Here is a 23,984-nt window from a genome sequence, read left to right as displayed (position 1 = left end):
ATGTTCAAGTCTGAAGTTGTATATTATTATTATTCTTTTACTGATATTTTCTGTTACTTCTTATGTCACAGGTTGCTAAAGATAACATTAATTATTTCTATGCTTCTACAACACTTCATTGACATATACTTATAGCCCATGCCCACCGATCAAGGCATGCCTTGACCGGTCATGTCTTTTGACATGCCCGATCAAGACATGTCTTGATCGCTGCATAGGCATCGCTTCACTTAAGTGTTATACCAATAACTATCGGTCATGTCATTTAACATATTAAACCGATTAACAATCGGGGCACGCCAAGCAATATAATCATCCGATAAACAAACAGGTTATGTCACAATATAATTATCAGATAACCGATCGGTATATTGTGCGATTTAAGATGATAACTATTATAGTTATCATATGATAGCATCAATCGATGCTATCATATGATAGCTATGATAGTTATAAGTCTGGTCTGATCTTATTACAATCACAACATGAGTAATATGATTATAGTATGATCGATTATGCATATAAGATGATTATAACAAGTTCATTTATTTAATCATGAGGTCTACATTTAGATTGTAGTTATATCGATAAGGTAGATGATTGGATGAGAGAAATGAAGTCTCTCATTCAATCATTTATCTTACCGAAGTTACTAAGTTTCAACAGATTTGAAGTCTAAATCAAGCAATATAGGCAAAATTGTGGGCAAAGGTGGACTGGTTCGAACTATTCTCAGATCTGATTTAAGTACTGAATCTTCTTATTTCTTCTCCCCATTTGCTCTCAAGGGAATCGCCTTATGTCTCCAATGCCAGCGCTGACCTCCAATGAAAGTTATGATGCTTCAACGAGGAGATAAGAGCAAAGTCGTGGGTTTGAAGGATGGAACTTGATTTGCCTCAGACCTGCTATACTGTCATTTATCTCCCAATTCCTCCTTTAATTAGTCTTCTTGTGAAATCATCTATCTTTTCCAATAAAAATCGATGCACCAATATGACAAATATGGATGGTCTGAAAATACCATGAAATGTCTACCATGAGATGCACAATGAACTCTTTGAGCACAATTGAGATGACTGAAGTATCACCTCCTCAATGCAACCCCTTGAGAGATCTTTCACTCCCTCAGTTATGCTATGAATGGGAGTTTTCGTTCCCAAAGACAATATTCTGCAGAAACCCCTTGGTTCCACAAAACCCAATCAATATCAAAATCAATTTTCCAAGCTGCCTTGTATCTCAACTAGATCTCCCTTTATACTTTTTCAGTCCATCTCTGGACACTTCTAGAAATAATATTAAAATAATATTATTTCACTTAAGTGACTTTATGATATATTTTTAATTAAGTCACTTTATTAAATTAATTAAATATAAAGTCAACTTTTAATATTTTAATTTATTTGATAACTTTATAAATAATTAACTTAATATTATATTAATTAAAATAATTAATCAAGCTGTCCGTAAGAAATATCAATAATTTGGACAACTTAACTAATTAAATTAATTAATTATTCTTACTCCAAAAATGGGGACATTACAATATCTATTTCTAATATTATCTCTGATGAGAGGTAAACCCTGCGTGGTTTTTGGAGTTGATTCAACTCAGCCTTTCAAAGAACGAAATCCCTTCTTAAGAAGATTATCTATGGTAGTGAAAGACCTACTTCGGCTGATTGTTGGAAATATCAAGTAAGTATTTCATAGTGCTTTCAGATTTGAGATTTTCTGTGTGGTTTCTTTCAATGATAGGATTGTAGGATAGTTTGGTGTAGTGGATCTAGAGGCAGCATTGATACTCAATCTTTGGCGTGGGTTTTATCCATACTTCTGGCGTGGAGTAATCTCATTCTTTTGGCACTAGGCTGCATTATCTTTGGAAGAGTTTGTGTTAAGGGTTTCCTCCTTTCCTTGGCATGAAGCTAGCTTTGCTGGCCATGGAGATTTGATAAAGGTTAACAGTTGGGTATTTGAGACTAGATACATTGTGTGGTCTTCTACTTGTGCTGTGAAGGGTCTTTGAGCACTATACTACTGTTCTTATCATGATGTATTTTGTTGTGGTAGGATTTTGGTTAGGACGTGAGAGTTAGGGCATTTTCGGCATTTTCTTGAGTGTGGGAGCTTTGTTGACTTGCATGAGGCCCTTTTCAGTCTATTATTGGCACTTATAAGATTAGTTCACCTCCATAGTTGAAGATTCTTCTTTGTTTTCCTATGTGGGCAGCCTCCAAGGGCAGTTTGAGTTGATTGCTGGGCAAACACCATTCCTTCCTGAAGCTGTTAATCAGAATTTTCTGTCATTTTTGTTGCTCAGAATGATGGTGGATTGCTGGGCTTTTGGTGGCATCGTTTCTTTCGAGTTTTCTACTTTAATGGGACTTATTTAAGGGAGCTGAACTAATTTTCCGTGCACCTTTCTCTTGCTGTTGTGTTGATGCATGTATTCAGTGTCATATGATAGTGTTAAATCAGTGTGCAAAGGAAGTGTAGCCCTATGCTAGCATTTGATGAGTTTATGAAATAAGGTCAGAAGTTTACATTATTTTCAAATTGAGTACATATCTAAATCTGCTGTAGCTGCTCAGAAATTTACTTTGGTTCAATCTTTTATGTCAAAAGAAAGTTGTGTTCTATTTCTATTGTATCTCACTTCTTTACATATCTGAAATTACTAAATCTGATCATACACATGAGAAAGATGACATTGCAATTAATTTCCGTGCCTACAGGCAAACAGTTTGACAAAATACCTTCATACTTGAGTGGGTGAAAGAAGTGGAAAAAATTGGCTTGCAATTTGGGGTAGCTTATTACAAAGAGTTATTATTCACTGCCCTTGTAGCACACCTCTAACCTTAAATGTTACTGCTTTATGGAAGCTAGAGAGTTGGGCAATGGTACCACTGCTTCCCTATTCCTCTTCACTAGTCTCTGAATCTGATTGCTGTTCCAATTTTTATTATGTTGATTCCTCTGCTGAAAAGTACTCAATTTGCTTTGCCTTGATCTTAACGCTGCATTTATGAGATGGGCCCCAAGCCTCCATGCGATGAAAGCACAATTTCTTCTTCCAAAGCTCATTCAGGTGGTTATATCCAACATGTCAGATTCATTCCTAGACTGATTGGATTCCCTATGAAAATGTTTCTTATCCTTATCCTTCTTATGTGGGAATCCATTGGATTGAAATTTACTCCTAGAAGTAGGAGTCTCCATGTCCATAGCTTTCTTAATGGCTTCCTGTAATGTAGGTGAATTGAGTTCCTAAATCCAACCTTGTAAGGGATTTAAAAGGTCATCCATAAAAAGAACAATGAGCCACTTCTTTGAAATGTGTGTGACAACACCGGTAGCCTTTGAAAATCAACAACATATGCATCTACTAAACCCCACTATTTCAGCTGAACCAACTCCTTGAAGTGCAACTCTAGATCCTTCTTATCAAATCTATCAATAAGCCTCTTTATGAACTCAATGTAAGAAATGATTTGATCATGACCATAGTCATTATCCCATGATGCCACCGCTCATGAGCAATACCATCTAGGTGTATAGTAGCATATTTGATAGCTTCATCTTTTGGCATGAGACTAAGTTGAAAATAAGTGTCTACCTTGTGCACCCAAGCTCTAGCTGAAGTCTTCCCTGCTCCGTCATAATAAGGAAGAGTTAGTTTCCCAACCTTTTTCTGCAAGTCGTAATAATGCGTTTTTCTACCAGCACGAGGTCTATGCTTCATTCTAAGATCAATATAGTCTCTAAGTGATATAGCAGCCTGAAAATATGGACCTCCATCTCTCCAATCCTGCATAAACTGATTTTGCAATTTTCAACTCGTGGTTGAACCCTTGGTGGGAAAACTGGCATAAGGGGTCTGGAATTAACTGTCCTTGCTTGCTGATTTGTATTTCTGTTATTTACCGAGTTATCCCCTTGACCATTGTTACCATTATTACCACCGTGGTGTCCATTCTTGCCTCCATTGTTTGCACCCACATTATTGTTATTGTTGTTGTTATTAACCCCCATTTGACGAGCTATAAATTCATCCAACTGTCCAAGATGCTGATTTGTTTCCTATGCTCTCTAATCTACAACTTGATCCTCTCTAAGAAGAGTATCTAACATGTTTAGGAAACGTTCTCCTTCTAGGTCCCTATCACCCATATTTGTTGCTCTCTATTCTTCTACTGCCGAGTTAGGATTAGACCTATTTCTATGGGTGTTGTAGTGATGTGTGAAAGGCTGATGCTCTAACCTTGACATATCACTGTTGTATCATGCTGAACCTTTTAGGATGGCAGGATACATTGCTCTGATATCATTGTAACATACACCCTTGTTTTTGTTTCTTTGTTTTCTGTTTTGAGTTGTTACAGAAATAGACGAAGATGCATAATGGTACAACAATATATATATATATATATATATATATATATGTATGTATGTATGTATGTATGTATATATATGTATGTGTGTGTGTGTGTGTGTGTGTGTGTGTGTGTGTGTGTGTATACATATATGTATGTATGTATGTGTGTATATATATATGTATATGTATGTATGTGTGTGTGTATGTGTACATGTACACACAAGTAAATGTCCACACACACACACACACACACACACACACACACACTAATAATATTTCAATACATCAATAATATTTCAATACATATATGTATAATACTATAAACAACTGAAATAATATTTCAATACATCAACAACCACTAATAGACTAAAAGTTCAGTATATCGTCAAACTTTGAAATACCCAGATGGTGAAATAGGATTACAATGAAATATCAAACATACCCATTTGCTGTTTCCAATTATTTTGTTGAATATCAGTAAAAATCAGCAAATTGGGAGTCCAAACCCTAGACGCCACACTCTAAAATACCTCTGAATCTGCTCACAAACAATAGCCAGTGATTTGCAGGCCTAGGCAACCTCAACCAGCCATAAAATCAGGCACAAACCCTATGTGTCCGCTCTCATAGAGCTCCCACGTCCCCAACAAGCTTGTATCACCAACAAGAAGGAAGTATGGCTAGCAAGAAAGATATATTTTTCTCTAAAATCTGCTGCAAACAATCACTCTTGATTCTCTCTGAATACTCTGTGAATCAAGTTTAAGATATCAAACCAACAATGAAGCCCAACTTTGAATCAAGTTTAAGATATCAAACCAACAATGAAGCCCAACTTTGATTCTTGGATGAAATCACCAAATAATCCTCTGTAATGTCCCCTTTTGGGAGGACACTAAATCTTGCACAATATACTTGTAGAATTATTGCAGGTTGTCTATTTTCAGTCTGTTGTGGTAATTTGGACAGATTGAGTTTGATGTTGTTTCCCTCTTTAAATGCACAGGTATACTGTTTATATCAATCTGATCTGCTGCCTATACTCAGATATATATGTGTGTGTGTGTGTGTGTGTGAATCCTTTCTATTCCATCAAGTCTGATCCTTTGGTTATTGATTTAATATTTCCTCTTCTTTTCCTTCAATGCCTGCTTTATTATTGTTTGCAGATTTGTACTTGTGTTCTGATCTCTTCGATAAATGTTCGTATCATTGTTCCAGATTTTCTTACAATTCTGACTTAGGTCTGCTCCTAAATCTGCTTCTAATGCTTCATATATTTTTTTTTATTCCATGGATCCCTCCTCAAATGAAAACTTCTCCACTTTATATCCTCCAATGTGAGGGAGAGTCACACCTCTTCATCATGTATGCCCTTTGGCAAGAGACACACCCTTCACCCTTAGCACCCTTTAAAAGAGTGTGACTCTATATTATTTCTGTCTTTTGAAAGGGACACAACCTTTCACAATCAGTTCTGCACTCCTTACTTAAACCAGATCTGCACTTCTGGTTCCCAAATTATCCTCCTCAAATGAGGTTCTCTTCTTCCTTTTACATCTCATGTTTGAGGGAGTCACAGCTTTTCATTTCATGTCCTTTTCCCATTCATTAACTTAATTAAAATTTAATTATATTCTTTTATATTTATATTTATATTTTATTATTATTATGCACATCTCCACTGCCTGAGCTCAAAAATACGTGTCACTGCCAAAAGTTGGATCAAACTGTCATCATGAGCCCCCTAACCCTAACTCATTAGCCTACAGGAACTCACTGAATAGGCTAATGGTCCACCAAGATGAAGTGTTTAGGAAAGGGGACATTGCACTATCACACATGCACCATACCCTAAATATATTTGGTCCAACAAATGTGGCAAAGGAAAATATCTAATTGCAATCAGGTTATTTACCTAAATCGCTACAAACAGTCATGGAGACGTTTGTCATAATAATGTACATGATGAAACCTTCCTACATTGTTATAGAACTTATCGTTTCATTTACATCAATGTTTGAAACCCTAGAGAGATTTGTACACAGAATTGGAGCCAAAATTAATTCAGTGACCAACCCTTTGAATGCCAAACTCCTTGGTATATATAGATTCGTTGTTTAGTTACCCAACTCACACAATGGAGCCTTGCCATGACGAGAATGGTGAAGGCATGCAAAAATCAATCATCCTTTGTACACAACCGTCCACGTGTTGTGATTCACGATTTAAATTGTGTGAAAACTACTGGAGAATCCTTGAAAACTAGGGATATTACATTTTTTTCAACAATTTTGAAATTAAATGCAATATATTGTTATGACATTTATTAATATTAAGAGCTATATAAAGAATAAAACTAGTATAGATATCTTAAACACATTTATTTAAAAGATGTCAAGAGATATCAGGCTTGAGGCACCTATATTAAATTTGTCAAATAAGTTAGATAGGTGCCTTGGGATTGATATCTTTTGGCATCTTTTAGATAGACGTATTTAAGATATCTGTAGTAGTGTATTTTTCTTTTGTAAAAAAAATGTTTATAGTTTCTTCATTTGAACATGACCTTCTAGTGCTCAAAGGTGCCATTATTCCATTATTCCTCTGCCTTACTGAATATGTCTGGACAATTTTTTCTTGATGTGGCTAATCTTATTACCTTTAAAGCATCTAAAAGGAAAACATTAATAATCTGGATTTTGGTGCCAAACCCCAGATGAAGCACATATTCTTAGGGCTTCCAGGATTGGCCATGAGTCAACAAACTAGCCTCTAGTATCAACAAACATTTTGGCATGAGGACAATTCTTTACATCTAGTGGACCAAGGCATCTACTCATCCTCAAGGGTGCTTTCTTGATTGTCTCTTCGTCAAGATTGAATAATAGTGACTAATGTCTCAATGTATAATCCAATGTTTCTATAAAACCATGTTCCACATTAAAGAGTCTTTTTCTATTTACCGTTCTTTGCTATGTTGCTTAGTTACCCTTTCCAAAAATATTATCTATGGGCATGCATAGAGCAGAATTTTTCTCTTATCCACTGTTTTAGACTTTCCTTGCTTGTTTAGGTTCCAATGAATTTGCAAATTAGGTCTATATTGTAATATTGTTGTAACCTGATCCAAAACTTTGTTTGGACTTAGAGATGATAGGAATGCATTCAGTAATTTATATCATCAAGTTCTCTCATACACGTCTTTATATTCACCTCGTCATTCAAAGTTCAAACACATTGGGGAGTTTCCAATCTCAATCCTCAATCCTTTATCTAGTTGTTTGCCATTTTCTTCATTGCTTTTGTCCTTGGTAACCCAAACTTCTGAACTCCATAGCCCCATTAATAAATTTGACCATTTCATTTTCAGTTTTTCCCAATTCATTTCTGATTCTTCTTGCCCTAGTCCATGAAGTTTTCTCTCTCTCTTTTTTTTTTCTATGGAGGCCTAGGAAGATGATGTGCTCAGTATCTCCAGGCAGTGGCCTAATTTAGCTTCAATTTCTTTCATCTCCCCCAAAATGTTCCAACCTATGTAGTCCCTCTTTTTTCCTCCCTTCTCTGCGCTCGCTTGTTTGCACAATTTGTCCTATCCCTTCATGCAGGTTATTAATATAAAGTAATAATTTCATTTCCTTTCTAAGAATAGGCTTTAGTTCCATATGCGTTCAAGCTATTGCAAGATAAGTGAGAGTATGACAGACTTCTTAGTCGATCAATGCCAAGGTCACTTTAATATACTATAATCTTTCTCTTTAAGAGGCGTATTATATCTGAGGTACACTCGTGAGTAAATACATTCCATTTTTAATAATAAATATAGAAATTTCTTTGATAAATTGACTAGTCAAAACAATGTGAGGTTTGCTTCACTAGGAATGTTGAGTACTTTCTATAGTGTTCTATAAATAATAACATTATCTTCTCTAAATGCATAGGAATAGTTTCCAATACTATTAAAGTGTTTTCAATTCTATAAAATGCGTGCCAAATTATCCATATAAAGTATATTGCTTCTTACGAATACTTTATTCTAAAATCCTCATTGTATTTCTTTTCTTTTGGCTCATCGCTGTGGAGAATAAAAAAAGGATAAGGTTTTAAACTGATTGATAAGTAAGTGTATTGAAAATCATCATATTTGCAAAGCATTAAAAAGAAAGTTAATATAAAACAAAAGAAATTAAGTCTTTAATTGAGGATTGTAGTCATATGCACTATGAAAATGGGAGTTGAATCTACTGATGACATTTTTGTTGAGAGATCTTGTCAACTAACTATTAATTTTTATATTATCAGTGACAGGTCCATTCAATATTGGAATTTTCCACTGGCGTTCATCAAATGTGACGAAAAAATTAGCAAAGGAATGGCATGAGATGCTTATAGCAGATGACAAAATCTGGGATCAAAATGGTTTTAATGATCTTATGCATAGGCGTTTTGGCCCAGCTGTTGATGCAGAAAGTGGCCTTGTTTATGCTTTTGATGGCATACTTAAGCTTGGCATTCTACCTGCAAGTATCTTTTGCAGTGGACATACATATTTTGTTCAGGTAGAGTACATAATGTCTTACGTTGGAGATATTGTATGGTGATATGTATTTTGGACTCAATAAGAAGTGAAGAATTCTTTTGGGTTTCTATTTTGTGATTAGCATGCTTCTTTTAACACCCCTTCAAGCATGCTTCTGACATTATCTTTTGTTGTTGAAATAGATCCTTCTATTGGTGGCTGTCTGATTAATCTCTGTAAAATTACAGGCCCAATATGTGCAACTAAATTTGGATCCATATGCAGTGCATACTACATTCCAATTTGCAGGAACTGATGGCAAGCGACATAGGCTGCGTGAAGCCAAGTTTTTCTATGACAAACCAGAATACTATGATTCAAAAGGTAATTCATGTTTAGTTCTTAACAATGTAATGTGCTACACGATTATTCTTAGCTCCTTTAGTTAGTTTTTTTATTGTTTGTTTCTTTATCAATTCTGGGAGTTACTTTAACACCCCTACATGCTGTTAGTAACTTGTGCTTTGAGTCCCATTGATCTACTTTGGTCACTTGTGGACATTAATGTAATATCTTTCTTTCTCATATTTTTTAGATGTTGTATTGATGGTTTATGATGTCCCCAATGAGGAACACTAGGAAAATATGCATTTTTTTTTGTATTTTTCTGATTATAGAAGATTGAAATGAAATGCGAAAATTGCTAAACTCTAACCTAATGCTGTTCAGCAAAATGAAATTTCAGCATTAAAACAAGCTCTAACATATTGCAGTTCTGGAAGACTATTAATGGAAAATCAATTTTTAGAAGCCCTCAAAATCAGATATGATGTTAGATCAGATCCCCTAATGATAATAATAATAATAAATAAATAGCGATTAATGAAACCCGAGAAGCCTTGAAATTGTAAATATAACTTTTCTCATTTATAGCAGTATTTTAATGTTAATAATCAGTAGTTAACCAGCATACAGCATAAAAAATGGTGAATTTATGAGATCTGAATTAGGGTGCCAAAATTGTCGATTTATTTCATGCAAGATGCAATTAATCAACTCACAAACTGAATGGATAGGACTGAGTAGTGATGCTGCTGCTGATCAGATTAGTTGCACTCACAAACTGAATGGATAGGACTGAGTAGTGATGCTGCTGCTGATCAGATTAGTTGCAGCCTGGGAATGGCACAAAACGGCCACCAAACACTATAGCTGGCAGTTGGAATTTATATTGTATGGCCACCCTCAAGGCTGCAAGGAGGCTGCTGAGAGTGCTGCTAATAATTGGGATCAGACATATAAAGTGTCACAAAAATAGTTGCAGCTATAGACACCTCCACACATTAAACAAAATTGGAAATAGGTTGATTTACATGCAAGATTAAATTGTTCCAGCTGAAATAAGTGTCACAATAAATTCAATTGCAAGTCTGGAATGGAACTGCCACCAATTGGATAAGAGGGTTGCCGTCCTCAAATCTACAAGTTGAAACCAATAGGGTATTCATCCTCGGGATTTCACAACCAAGGGATCTCATTCTTGATTGTCAAATTTGCAAATTAAATTCAAAATAATGACAAATGGATCTATTACTTTAGCCGCTTGCCTCTCTTATATAGGTGCCTCCAATTTGGGCCCTTTATTATTTTCTCTTTTCTCTCTAAGTGAATTAAAATGTACTTAAGAATAAAGTAATACATAGGCCTTATAATGTCTTAGTTAGACGATCGTCAATAATAACATTTAACCTTTTTGAGAAGATAATTGGGCCCCAAATTGTAATGCTATTGTGAAATTGTTTCCCTTATTTTGTCCCTTAGCCTATAGGAAATAGAAATAGGCTATGGGCTTTCAATTAAGTTCTTTCTTGAGAAGGGAACATGACATGGTTGCATTTGGAAGGAAAATAACTTTGGTATAAAATGGTTTTGCACTAAGCTCCATTGCATATTTTGAATGGTATATGCTTGCTTTCTTTTGAAGTTCTTTTTGAATCTTTTATTTAAAATTTTCTGCCCATGGGAATAATTGTCTACTCTATGTTTCAAACATGGTTTTCAATGAAATTATTAGTAGGTATCCAAATGATAGATGATTTGCAGATGGTATGATTTTCTGTTGATGTTGGCAAAAAATTACCAAGCCAATTCTAATGCGAAAGTAAACTATGTTCTGCTAAAATCCATTGAATTGGCTGCACCATTATATATCCCTTTCACACCTGAGAATGCATTTACTGGGCTTAGTTTGATGTTTATGATTAATAGTTTATAATACCCTACTTAATGTCATAGACACAAGGTCAATCTTGTGTTTGATTTTGACCAAGATAAATTCCAATTCCTCTTGAGCCAAACAAAAGGCAAAAGGATTTCAATCTTAAGTTTGAATAATACAATATTGACATCTTTATTATTTTAGAACTTAGATACAAATACATTTATTGTAGAGAAAATGTATAATTTTAACTCAAAAAAAGAATATATCTTGAAAATTTATGCATGTATAAATGAATGAACGCGGCTGTTTTTATATTTAACTCATATTTATTGATTTGCCTTACAAATATATAAAAATGAATGAGCACAGATTTAAAGTATATCATAAACCATGTTGAAAAATAATGTAACTTATTTGAAATGTTAAGTTTAGAAATGAAAGCACAATAACTAATGATACCTACATTTGGAACAAACAAATCTGCTTAGAGCAACAATTGGCCTTGGCAAGTGCAATGATGGCAAAGGGGATGAACAGCCATGAAATACAATCACAATGTACTTGAAGAAAATGGAATACCATTTTTGCAAGCCGAGAGTGTATGGATAGGAGCAAGTCTCTCCGTCTAAATAGGAGCACAAACGATGGTAGGACAAGACAACAGTTTTAGTTTATGGTTCTTCTATATTGAGATCTCAGCAGGAATGGAGAAATAGAAGCATGGTGGGACATGGAAGAAAATAGAGGGTTGAGGGAACCAAAGCATGATGCAGGAGGTAGAAGACAAGACTTGATCTTTTGATGTTTGATTGAATAAAGTCGGGGAATTCAAATTTTATTATAGCCTATTTGCAAAATTCAATTAATTTTGGGATTTTACTTGGAAAACAATTAATTTTGTGTCTCGTGACAGCATGTTGGGGCAAAGTATTTTCCATAGTTCTCTGTTCCGTCTTCTATAAATTATAAACACATTTTTGTGGGCTAATTACAGCCATATAAAAGTAGTAGAATTTCAGTAGAAGAAACACCACTAACAAAAGAAGAAGAAAAGAAAGAAGCAAAGGCAGCACAAGAGATCTCTTGGGAAACAAATTCTTTGATACCAAATTGGAATGAGATAAGGGCAGAGAGGAGAAGCCCTGAATATTTCAAAGCATTAAGAAAGAAAAAAACAAAGCCCTCAATTCTGAAGATCTATATCAGAGAAGAAACCACAAAAAATGGAAGCTTGAAACAAGATTCCAATCTTTGGCCAGGATGTTATTGAAGCCGCCAAATAGATTTTTTTATTGGAATCATTATGGGAGAGAAGAGGTGGGCGAGAAGAGGTGTGAAAGAATACAAGTAGAGACTATTGGACTTCGTGTCCTCAAGGAAAGAAGAATTAGATTGGTATATGAAAAAGTATCCTCAACATAACAACAATTGGGATGAAGTTCGAGATGATTTTTTAGTAAATTTTGATACCTCGGCCACCCCCCACTACCTCTTCATGAAGAGAGTCAATTGAAAGAGAAGCTTCAAAGGCACTATTACAAATGAGTGTAGAAAAAGAAAACAAAAATGGAGGAAGGAAAAAGCACACGAACTGGTCTCCCCAGAGGTAATTGACAGTAAAGAAGAAACATAAAAAGGTCCAAAAGATACCTCGGACCTAGCCATCGAGATCAATTGATGAAGATAAAGTATACAGTAGGTTATTTGACAGGAAGGTGATGAAGGATACTCTCACAATCTACCAAGAGTTGACCGCAACTAATAAGGTGCTAACAAAAAATGCAAGAATCCGACCTTTGGTGGCCTCCAACAAAACACTAGAGGATCTGATGCATATCTTTCCAAACTCCTCACTGAAGCATTAAAAGAACATCGAGAAAGAGCAGCAAAAGATGAGCAACAACTCAAAACACAATCACTTGATGAAGTGGCCCTAGCATTTACCCTTCCACAAAAGAAATGCATTTTGGAGATACAAACCAAAGAAATTTGGACCAAGAAAAGACTGGATAGGTTGATGCTAGAAAAGCTGAAGGTCATCAACATAGTCAGGGTAGATATAAGGGAAGCCATTGCAAAGGCTTATTAGACATTATGCGAGGAAGAAGCAAAATGTAAAGCTATATCATCTGAGCAATCTTCTCAACCTCCAAGGTCCTTGGACACACTATCATCTTTTGCACAATCTATGATACAAAATATTAAGGATTTTTTGGCCAAACAAAAGCAACTACAATCGGTATCCCCTCCATAGCACTTCCAGTTGCCTTTTGTTGAGTCACAAGTGGATTTCAGTAGTATCACACTAGCACATAAGTTTCAGTTAGGGGATATCCTACACTAGATAGCCAGAGAGGAGCTCCTGAAACAACATGTGGACAATGTGGACCAAATAGAAGACTTGATCAAGGAAATACAACTTAAGTTCCCTCATCTACAAGGGGACCCATCCCAACCATTGCCAGTACAACTAAGGATCCTAATAGAGGAATTAATCAAGGATACCACACTGGAAAAAGGATACTTTGCGGCAACAAGTGACTATCGATCTTACCAAGACTAGAATGGATGAAGGTGAAAGGGTGCCACTACCTGCTCTGCATTGGAGAATCACATCAACACAATGAAGAATACTGAAGGGGATGTGAACAACTTATATTAGTTTTTCTTACAATGGCCAACGGTAGTGGCCCCACTCAAAGCTCAGATGGATAACCTGGAGTTGGAGATCATCACAAAACCACCAACCATGATGCACTAAAGGATCCGGATGGAAAGGCTTGGGTAGACATAGAAACCTTGCATGACCAATACCAACAACAGTAGAAGGACAAGACCCAACACTGGTTTCATCAATTAAGAAAACTTGTTAATTTATGGTTGGCCTATATCACCAACATACTTCAAGATGCACAACACTTTTCCTAGACCCTCCAAATACGCAACTCTATTATAGAAGCGAAACAACAATTTTTGCAACTCCAAATCCACATCCAACAGCTACAATTGGTCACATGATTCAATGGGAAAATAATGTTCAAAGCCTCTAGGAGATATATAAGGATATCCTTCCAGCGAAACAAAGTTGACTTGAGGACAAGTCAAAGTTTAGAAGGGGGGATGATGTTGGTAGGGAAGGTATAGAAAATTGAACTCTAGAGATCACACCAAATCTTGTCGCATCAAGGCCACGAAACATGAGAGTTCGAACATAACACGTAGGCTAGTTATACTAAATGTGGGTTACATCCCATCTGTTTAGTCCTTAATGTGAGGTTGGTAAACTCACGGATAAAACAAGGATTTCCCACACGTACCAACTATTCATGTAACATAACATTCATATATCAAAGCATAAGTAACAATAACAATAGCTATACCAGAAGAATGATATCTTTATTGAATTATCAAGAATATGTCAGTATAATACCCCTTGCCGAGGTTCCATCCGAATCATATATAGACTCAATAGTTGGCCAAGTTGCCAACCGTCACTAACTACCAACTACCCCACGAGAACCTCTTGGCAACTCAAACATAAACATAAATATAACACCTATCCCAACTACAAACTAACATGTGTTATTGACCCCTAACATCAGCCCCCCCTGAAAAAGTAGTCGTCTTCCAGACGACTAAGACAATAGGTGCTGGAATACAAAACAAAAGACTAGGACTGAGAAGGGGGACGAGGCGTCCCTGTAGTGGTCGAAGAAGAAGGTTGTTGCCCTGTGTGGAGTCTGAGGTTCTTCTCTGCCATCAGCTGTCGTTCCCATGCCTTCTTCACCATGTGTGCGGCCTCCAACAGTTTTTGGTCTTTTTGCTCCATCTATAAGGTAAGCTCGGCCACTTTTGCTGCCAGTACTTGCACCTCCTTCTGCATGCTGCAACGGGCCTCATAAGTAGTCACCTTCGTTTCTAGCTCATCCCTCAGGTTCTTCTCTATTGCGGCTCGCTGTGCACACTTCTCCCCTTCCTTCTCCAGTTTTGCCACATACAGCCGTTGAGCCTGCTGCTCTATTTGACTCTGTCGCATCTGCAGGTACACATCCCGAAAGGATCCTTCCATACTGCGCAAGGTGGCGCCCAAGGTGCTCACTCCTTCCACTAGTCGCATGCGCTTCCATTCCGGTACCATCTCCGACATACTACTGTTTGGCCACCCCTGCTGCTCAAAGTGGCACACAAACTCGTCTGCACATCCAAAAGTCATGAAGTGGCGCAATTTCTTAGCGTCGTGGGAGTTGCCGGCCTCCATCTGCCTAGTCAACTGTGCCATTCCACATGCTACATCTGAAATCCCCTGTAGCTCCCAAAAAAATCGCTGGAGCGAGCCTGCTGGATCGCTAGGATCTGGTGGAGTGAGGTGAAGTCCTGCCAGTATTCCTTCCGGCCTGCTTTCCCCAACATTGAGGATCCTCGGGCTCTGTCCACCACTTCCTATTGCTCTATTCTGCTCCTCAGCAAACATCCTCTCATCCTGATCTGTGATAGGGGTGGTCTTGTTCTGTGTCTGGTTCGGTCCAATGACCATGGCGTGTGGTGAAGGCGAGGGGGGAAGGGTGAGGTGTGAGTGCAAACTACCCCAGCCACCCATCCAACAATGCATCTATATCTTCATCCATTAGTGTCTCTAGTACTGCCAACTCTTCCAGACCATCTCCTGTCATCGATACATCCCCTGACTCATCTTTCTCCGCTGGTACCGTACTAGTACTTGTCGTACTAGTAACTGTTGGTACCGTACTAGTACCTACTGGCACCCTACTAGTACCTGAACATGTACTAGTACTTGCTGGTACAACACTAGTACATGTTGGTACCGTACTAGTACATGTCGTACTAGTAGCTGCTGTGCCAGTACCTAAACCTATCGTACTAGTACCGATTCCCTGTACGACTACCTCTTCTTCCCTTGGTACGACCGTTTCCTGAGCTATTTTATTCGGACTATGCTGTACGACCTCCTCTGCCATCGTCCGGTCTGCCATACTGGTACGTTTCGTGGCTGGTACAACTTGCGATTCAAGTACAGTTAAACTTATTTGCGGCATTGACACCCGCCGTTGTGCCGGTGGTTCTCCTTCATTGATTTTCCGGAACAACACCCCTACTGGTTGTACGTCTCCGACCAGACTAGCTACTATAAGTGCCTCCTGTGGTACCAAGTGTGCTGAAGAGAATAATTTTGAAGGTGTAAATTTCACCCGCGTGCCCTTCCACTGTGCCCGTAGCCCTCCATGCTACTGTTCCTCTTCCTCCTCTTCCTGTTGCTGCGATTCTGCTTCCCCTTCCTCCTCTCTTGCTGTGTGTGGTGCCATACGGAATCCCTCATCGCCACTTTCCTGCTCCTCAGTCTCTTCGGCCTCTTCCTCAGAATCTTCGATACTACTGTCATCTTCAACCTCTATGGCCACATCCAACTTCCTCCTCTTTGTTGGCTGCGCGGTGTCACCAAGCGTGTCTAGATGGGCATAATACTACATGGTCAGCTTATTAGGTTCCGCCCTTCCGCACGGTTCGAAAGTCCCCCACATTTCTGGTGGTATTTGCAGGCGTACGACATCCAGAAATAGGTTGATGGCATGGTGGCACATGTAAAATGTCTTGTGTTCCAGCTTGAGGAAATCATGAATTCTTTCCGCCAAAAGTTGCCCCCAGTTGTACACTTTGCCACATTTAATCCCATTCATTAACCCTATCATCCAGAGGGCTATGTCGGATGCACAACTGGCTCTCGTGAGCTGGCTTTTTACCAAGTCCATCAACATTCTCCATTCTCCTGGTGCGAAAAATGCACGCTTCAATCCCCTGCTATTAGACCAGGCACTCTTCCATTGCTCTTCTGTGAGGTCATCTCTGCATACCAAGTCCAACAGCCACTGTTTCTTCTCCTTGGTGAGCTTCTTGGCTGGTGTCGCTGCAGATGCCCCCTTCTCGGGTATACCAAATACCCTTTTGAAATCTTCTGCCTTGAAGGAAACTCGTATCGTGCAGCCCTGGAACTGAATGATGGAAGCCCTTTCCTGGCGGTTGTATCCGGATACCATAGTTCGTAGCACCAGCTCAAAATCCTTGATGTTGAATGTCGGCATCTAAATGGCATGGTCTACCTGTGCTTTCCTGAGGGAGTCCTTTATCACATGGTCGTGGGAAGTTTCCTTTCACCAAGTACGAAATTCGCTGCCAGTCACACTCTCAAAGGCTACATTCTCCGCAGTGATTCCCTCCGGATCCTTCTGCACTTTTGGCTTGATTTTGGCCTTCTTGCTGCTGCTGGCTGGGTCTGTAGCGGTCATGGTTGCACTGTAACTGCTTTGCCCTGTTTTCCTGTTTTTGTCCAATCCTTGACCGTTATTATAATGGTCTCCAAGTGTGCCCCGCCAATTTGTACGAACCATCGTGCCTGCTGTTGCTTGTACGATGTACGAATAGGTTCGTACACCTCCCTCCTTTGACCGTACAGCCTCTTCAATTTTTGTGAGCTCTACACATACCACCGTACGAATGGCACAAATTTCCACACTAATGCCTTCGAGTTTTGTATGAACCGCTTCCATAGGGACTTCTCTCCCTCGCTCCCCATACAACACCGTGCGGTCTGCTCCCTGTCGTCTGTATGGTTCCTTCCTGCTTGCCGTACACCTTCTGGCTTGGGTTGTCGTACATGTATCGTGGCCGTACGATCTATTTCGATTTGCTTCCCTAGTGCATCGTACGACTTTACCGTACGCTATACAATGTTCCACGTGCAGTATTTGCCATACGGACACCGTACATTGTTCCCTGTGCAGTATTTGCCGTATGCCGTACGGGGTGCTTTGTTGTTCTATACCGTATGGAATGATGTGCTATGCCGTACGGATTGCTTTGGTATGCTCCGCCATACGCCGTACGGACTCAACTCCTTGGCTGTGCTGGGTTGTGTCTCCTCCCTGTCCGTACGTGCAATCCGTACACCGTACGGGCTCCACTCCCTGGCTGTGCATGCTGGCCGTACGTCTCTTCCTGCTCTTGCCTTCTCTCCTTTGCCGGTTTTGCTCCCACTACCTTGATTTTGCCTGTGTGCTGTGTACAAATGGGCTCTGTAGGGCTTTATATAATCATTTGACCTTTTCAGGATTAGGGTTAGGCTTAAATATTTTATTAACTTTTTTATAAAATAATTGCCTCCTTATTAATTGTATTTTTCCCTTACTTATTTCCATCACCTTTGCGTTACCCTTTAATTTTTTTATGCTTATCAACCTTGGCCTTTTTATTTCTTCCACGTACTTTTCATTTCTAACTTTCAGTACCTCCTTCAAGTCCTTGTAGGTCCAGGCAAAGACATCCTTGTATTCCAGGAATATCCTGAAGGCCGCCGCCTTCAGTATGGGGTTCTAGTCATCCCCTATGAGTATCACCTGCGGGTCCTCATCCTTGCCTAGATTGACTTTTTTCACATCCCTTTCCTCATACTTGATGGGTTTGTCTCGTTCCAACTGGTGGGCTGGTGTGTCATCCACCCGTGCCATCCCTTCCTTGTACCTACCGTACTCTGGGGCAAATGACTGCTCTTTCGTATCGCCACTTGATTCCCCAATCTCACATATTTGCAGCATGTGGCACTCCAGGTGGAAGACCTCGTAGTCCTCCATCTGCCAATGGAAGAGTCCGGCCAATGAACTAGTTCCATCTTCAGAGCATCCGTCCAGTTCCAACACTCCTTCCTTGGTGGGTTCCCTCCCTCCTCTGTCTCCTTCGGAACCCCACTCCCATCTATTTGAGTCCTCCGAGTCGGAGTCAGATGACGCGAGCTCTTCACTGACAGACTGATTCCTCAGGTCAATCACATACTTATGACCTTCACTCTCGATTGAGAGTGTATTATTCTTCCAGTTATGATTGGCTCTAGCCATGATCAGCCATCCTCTTCCCAGGAGGGCGTCACACGCTTTTCTTTCCAGTGGGATGACTACGAAGTCCAGAAGGAATTGTTGTGTCCCGACCACCACCTTTTGTGCCATGAGAGTCCCGAGTGGTTTGATGTCGTTTTGATCTGCACCGACGAGATGGAATGTTGGTGGCCAGAGAGTAGGCTTGCCAAGACCTCTCCAAGTTTCTTTCGGTAGCACGTTGACTCCGGACCTGACATCCACAATGGTGTTTGTGAGCTTTTGTCCCATTATGTCCATCTCCACCACGACAGGTTTTTGTCCAATGCTTACCGTGAGCAACATAGGGTCCATGGCATCCGTACTAGGTGCCTTCACCGGAGTCGTACTGTGGTTCTGTCATCGTCTGGTGTTCCTGGCCGACGGTGATGTCACCGACTGCATTTGTTAGGGCCATCCTCAACTGTCGCATGGTCAGTAAAAGGTCGGATACCCATACGGGTATAGTGGTCTGTAACATTTGCTTAATGATAGTTTTCTCCTGTCTTGACTGGAGTGGGGTACTGGCAGCCGGGTGCGAGGCCCTTCATTCTTCTGTCATCGCCTGCTCAATATCTGCCTTGGCTTCCTGGAGTCTTTCCTTCTCTGTGCGAGGGTTAGGATACATGGCTTTCTTGTTTTGCAATCTTGTGATTGCCAGTAAGCCTTCCTCCGATTCTTCTACCTCCAACATATTCACGAGATGGAATGTTGGTGGCCAGAGAGTAGGCTTGCCAAGACCTCTCCAAGTTTCTTCTAGTAGCACGTTAACTTCGGACCTGCCATCCACAATGGCATTTGTGAGCTTTTGTCCCATTATGTCCATCTCCACCACGACAAGTTTTCGTCCAATGCTTACCGTGAGCAACATAGGGTCCATGGCATCTGTACCAGGTTCCTTCACCGAAGTCGTACTATGTGGTTCTGTCATCGTCTGGTGTTCCTGGCCGATGGTGATGTCACCGACTGCATTTGTCAGGGCCATCCTCAACTGTGGCATGGTCAGTAAAAGGTCGGATACCCGTACGGGTATAGTGGTCTGTAACATTTGCTTAATGATAGTTTTCTCCGGTCTTGACTGGAGTGGGGTACTAGCAGCCGGGTGTGAGGCCCTCCTTCTGTCATCGCCCGCTCAATATCTGTCGTGGCTTCTTGGAGTCTTTCCTTCTCCGTGCGAGGGTTAGGATACATGGCTTTCTTGTTTTGCAATCTTGTGATTGCCAGTATGCCTTCCTCCGATTCTTCTACCTCCAACATATTCACGAGATGGAATGTTGGTGGCCAGAGAGTAGGCTTGCCAAGACCTCTCCAAGTTTCTTCCGGTAGCACGTTGACTCCGGACCTGCCATCCACAATGGTGTTTGTGAGCTTTTGTCCCATTATGTCCATCTCCACCACGACAGGTTTTTGTCCAATGCTTATTGTGAGCAGCATAGGGTTCATGGCATCCGTAACAGGTTCCTTCACCGGAGTCGTACTATGTGGTTCTGTCATCGTCTGGTATTCCTGTCACCGACTGCATTTGTCAGGGCCATCCTCAACTGTGGCATGGTCAGTAGAAGGTCAGATACTCGTACGAGTATAGTGGTCTGTAACATTTGCTTAATGATAGTTTTCTTCGGTCTTGATTGGAGTGGGGTACTGGCAGCCGGGTGCGAGGCCCTCCGTTCTTCTGTCATCGCCCGCTCAATATCTACCCTAGCTTTCTGGAGTCTTTCCTTCTCCGTGCGAGGGTTAGGATACATGGCTTTCTTGTTTTGCAATCTTGTGATTGCCAGTACGCCTTCCTCCGATTCTTCTACCTCCAACATATTCACCCCTTTTTGCTTTGGACACTCTGTGTCCTCATGATTCCCCAGACTGCACCATTTGCACAACAAACTTCCTACATCATCTCCATTTTGACATTCCCGCGCAAAGTGACCCCATTTGTTGCATTTCCGGCATTGGATCATGGGTCGTCCCTTTGCGTCGTATTGAATTCTACTCCTCAGTGTGTTATTATTAGGCCTGTTGTTACCCCGCTGGTTGTTTCAATACCCTCCAGGAGAGGCGTCAGAGTTTGCTGCCGGCTTCAGAGGTGTCGTTGGCTGTGTGACTTGGTCGGGTTGGGCGTAGAGCACTTGTGTGCTCCGTGCTTTCAAATTGTACAAGCATTCCTTAATGGAATGCCCCATTACTTGGCAGATGTCACAGAAAGCTTTACGAGGGCAACTCCCCTTAGTGTGCCCTTCTGTTTTGCACTCGGTGCACCATAGTTCCTTTCCTTTTTTGCCACTTTCTTTGTCAGCCTTTAGTTCTTTCATCATCCTCATCATATCCCTTTGGAGTGCTTGCACAGTTTTGGACTCCCCATCGCTGTCTTCATCCGCACTGTCACCATCGCTCACCCAACGCTTCCCTCGGGATGTCTTATTTTCACTTTCAATATCCATCGCATGGTTGTATGCTTCGTCATACGAGGGCGGAGGGACCACCTTCATCTTCCGTTTGAGAGACGGTACCAGTCCTTCAACAAACCATCTCTTCTTGAGGCCATCAGCCGGGCGGTTCTCCATTTTGTTGAGTAGTTCCCTCAGCCTTTTGTTATATGCCCGCACACTTTCACTTTTTCCCTACTTGGTATTGTAAATCTCTGCCACGATTTCATTGTCATCCCGTAGGAGTTTGAACTCCTCTTGGAAAGCCTTCTTCAGATTGCTCCAGGACGTTTTATATTGGGCATCCAGGTCTGTATACCAATCAATTGCTATTCCTCGTAGAGTGGTTGGAAATGCCTTCAACCAGTAATCCTGGTTGTCCTGGCCATTTGCCTCCCAAATGGTCACGCATGTCTTACAATGTCGTACGGGATCCTTCGACCCGTCGCCCATGAATTTTGGAAGCTTTTGTTTCTCCGGGGTGTGTGCCATTGTTTTTGTCTGGAGGGTTTTATGTAGCACTTGGAAGTTACTATATGCCCGAAAGGTATTATGTGTCTGGAAGGTACCTTACGCTATTGACCTGGTTGGACCCCTGTCCGCAGGGCTTTGGTCACCCTCACTCCTATAGTCCCTCTTTCTCGGGGTTTCTGGATCTGACCCTCCTATTTTGGTTTCCTCTAACAAGGACAAATTCCTGATGCCGAATAATGTTGCTTCAAAAATATTGGCGACCTCTTCGTGCAGGTCCCGTATCGCCTCCTCTCTTTGTTCAGAATACTCTGATGGGTTGCTCTGCGACTCGGCTCCAGAGTCTTCTTCACTCGACGCCGAGTGTGGGGCTTGGTTGGCGAGATCTTCCTCTGCTATGTTTGGAAGTGGCAGGTTCCTGGCGACCTCCGCCAACTCCTTCCATGTACACGGCCGTTGTCTCTCCCGACTACGACTCCGACTTCTACTACGTTTCTCAGGGCTCTTCGAGTCAGCAACCTCCCTTAACCGTTGTCTCCGCTCAGCCTATTCTTTTATACGAAGAGATCTCCGTACAGTTCCCTCGTCTACTCCTTCGGTGGCAGTGGTATGTTTGTCTTTGTTTGGCCGTAGGGGCATTAAGTGCCAGAGGTACGGCGTCGGCTTGTCTCCCTCTTTTCCTCTCTATGGTTCCGCTCTTCGTACCTTTGGAGTACTTGTTGCTGACGGAGTTCCCGTGCAGTTTCCTCCCTTCGGTCTTGAAGTGCAATCAGATTTCTGGCGAGTAACCTTGCAATACTTTCGAGCAGGTCAAAGACGGGGGTGCTGACGGTGAGTTCACCACGTACCGTGCCTTCAGAGACGGCTCTCTCCCGAGCCTCCCTCTGCACGTACTGCGTGACCAACACGTCCCACAACTCTACCAAGTCTGCTGTCAACTGATCCTCTCGTGCCTCTTCCGCGATACTTTCTTCATGTGTGTCGCTTCCACGACAATTAATTGCTGGTTGAATGTCCGGCCCATTAATTCCTTCCGCCTGCCACCATAGTTATCTCCAGGTTCGTTCAGGCAACGACACCAAAATGTTTATTCCTTAATGTCAGGTTGGTAAACTAACAGATAAAACAAGGATTTCCCACAAGTACCAACTATTCATGTAATATAACATTCATATATCAAAGCATAAGCAACAATAACAACAGCTATACCAAAAGAATGATATCTTTATTGAATTCTCAAGAATATGTCAGTACAATACCCCTTGCCAAGGTTCCATCCGAATCATATATAGACTCGATGGTTGGCCAAGTTGCCAACCGTCACTAACTACCAACTACCCCACGGGAACCTTTCGGCGACTCAAACATAAACATAAACACCCATCCCAACTACAAACTAACATGTGTTATTGACCCCTAACACCATCCTATAGATATAAATAGATTGTACGATACATTTACCAGTAGTAAGGTGAATATAGGGAAATATACTGAAGGCACAAGGAAATATAGAATATATGAAAGGAGATATATATAATATGAATATATAAGGAGATATATGGGTGTACATGATATATTAAATGAATATAATCAATACAAGTACTTTTGGTCTCATTCATATGTGTTGTGTATGTTCTCTATATTCTGTTAACTAAGCAGTAAGTTATTTGGTTTCGATTCCCTACTTTCAATAATAGGAATGAGTCTGAGGTGTAAGACTACAACATCAGTGTGATGTCCCCTACCGGTACAGTGCCTTACTAACAGTAATAATTCTATTCAATATGGTTATAGCATCTTTCAATCCTATAATTATGGAGACATTTTTTTATTTAAATCTGAGGATTTAGTTCTGTATCAATCATTGACTAACATTAACCAATTATCATGCCTGATTTACAATTAAAGAAATAACTCATAGTATAAGTCAGTTCATACCAGTGTTCCACAGCCATTGGGGACGGGGAGACGAGGGGACGGGCTTCGGGGATGGGGGACAAAGGGAAAAAGCTTCAGGGACGGGGGACTTGGGCCTGGAAGGGGGAAATGCTTT

At 40.5% G+C, this 23,984-nt stretch overlaps 1 protein-coding gene across 1 annotated transcript in view; it reads left to right on the top strand.

The window, feature by feature from the left end:
* LOC131051031 (arabinosyltransferase XEG113) overlaps positions 1-23,984 on the top strand; it is a 142,858-nt gene that overhangs the window by 42,424 nt on the left and 76,450 nt on the right. The window contains exons 5-6 of the mRNA XM_057985377.2: positions 8,687-8,943; positions 9,152-9,287. Coding sequence (XP_057841360.1) covers positions 8,687-8,943; positions 9,152-9,287 — 393 coding nt within the window. The remainder of the gene's footprint in view (positions 1-8,686; positions 8,944-9,151; positions 9,288-23,984) is intronic.

Source organism: Cryptomeria japonica, chromosome 2, assembly GCF_030272615.1.
Source record: "Cryptomeria japonica chromosome 2, Sugi_1.0, whole genome shotgun sequence".
Classification (NCBI taxonomy): Eukaryota; Viridiplantae; Streptophyta; class Pinopsida; order Cupressales; family Cupressaceae; genus Cryptomeria; species Cryptomeria japonica.
The sequence above is the reverse complement of the archived record's forward strand: the minus strand, read 5'-3'. Positions and strand labels throughout refer to the sequence as shown.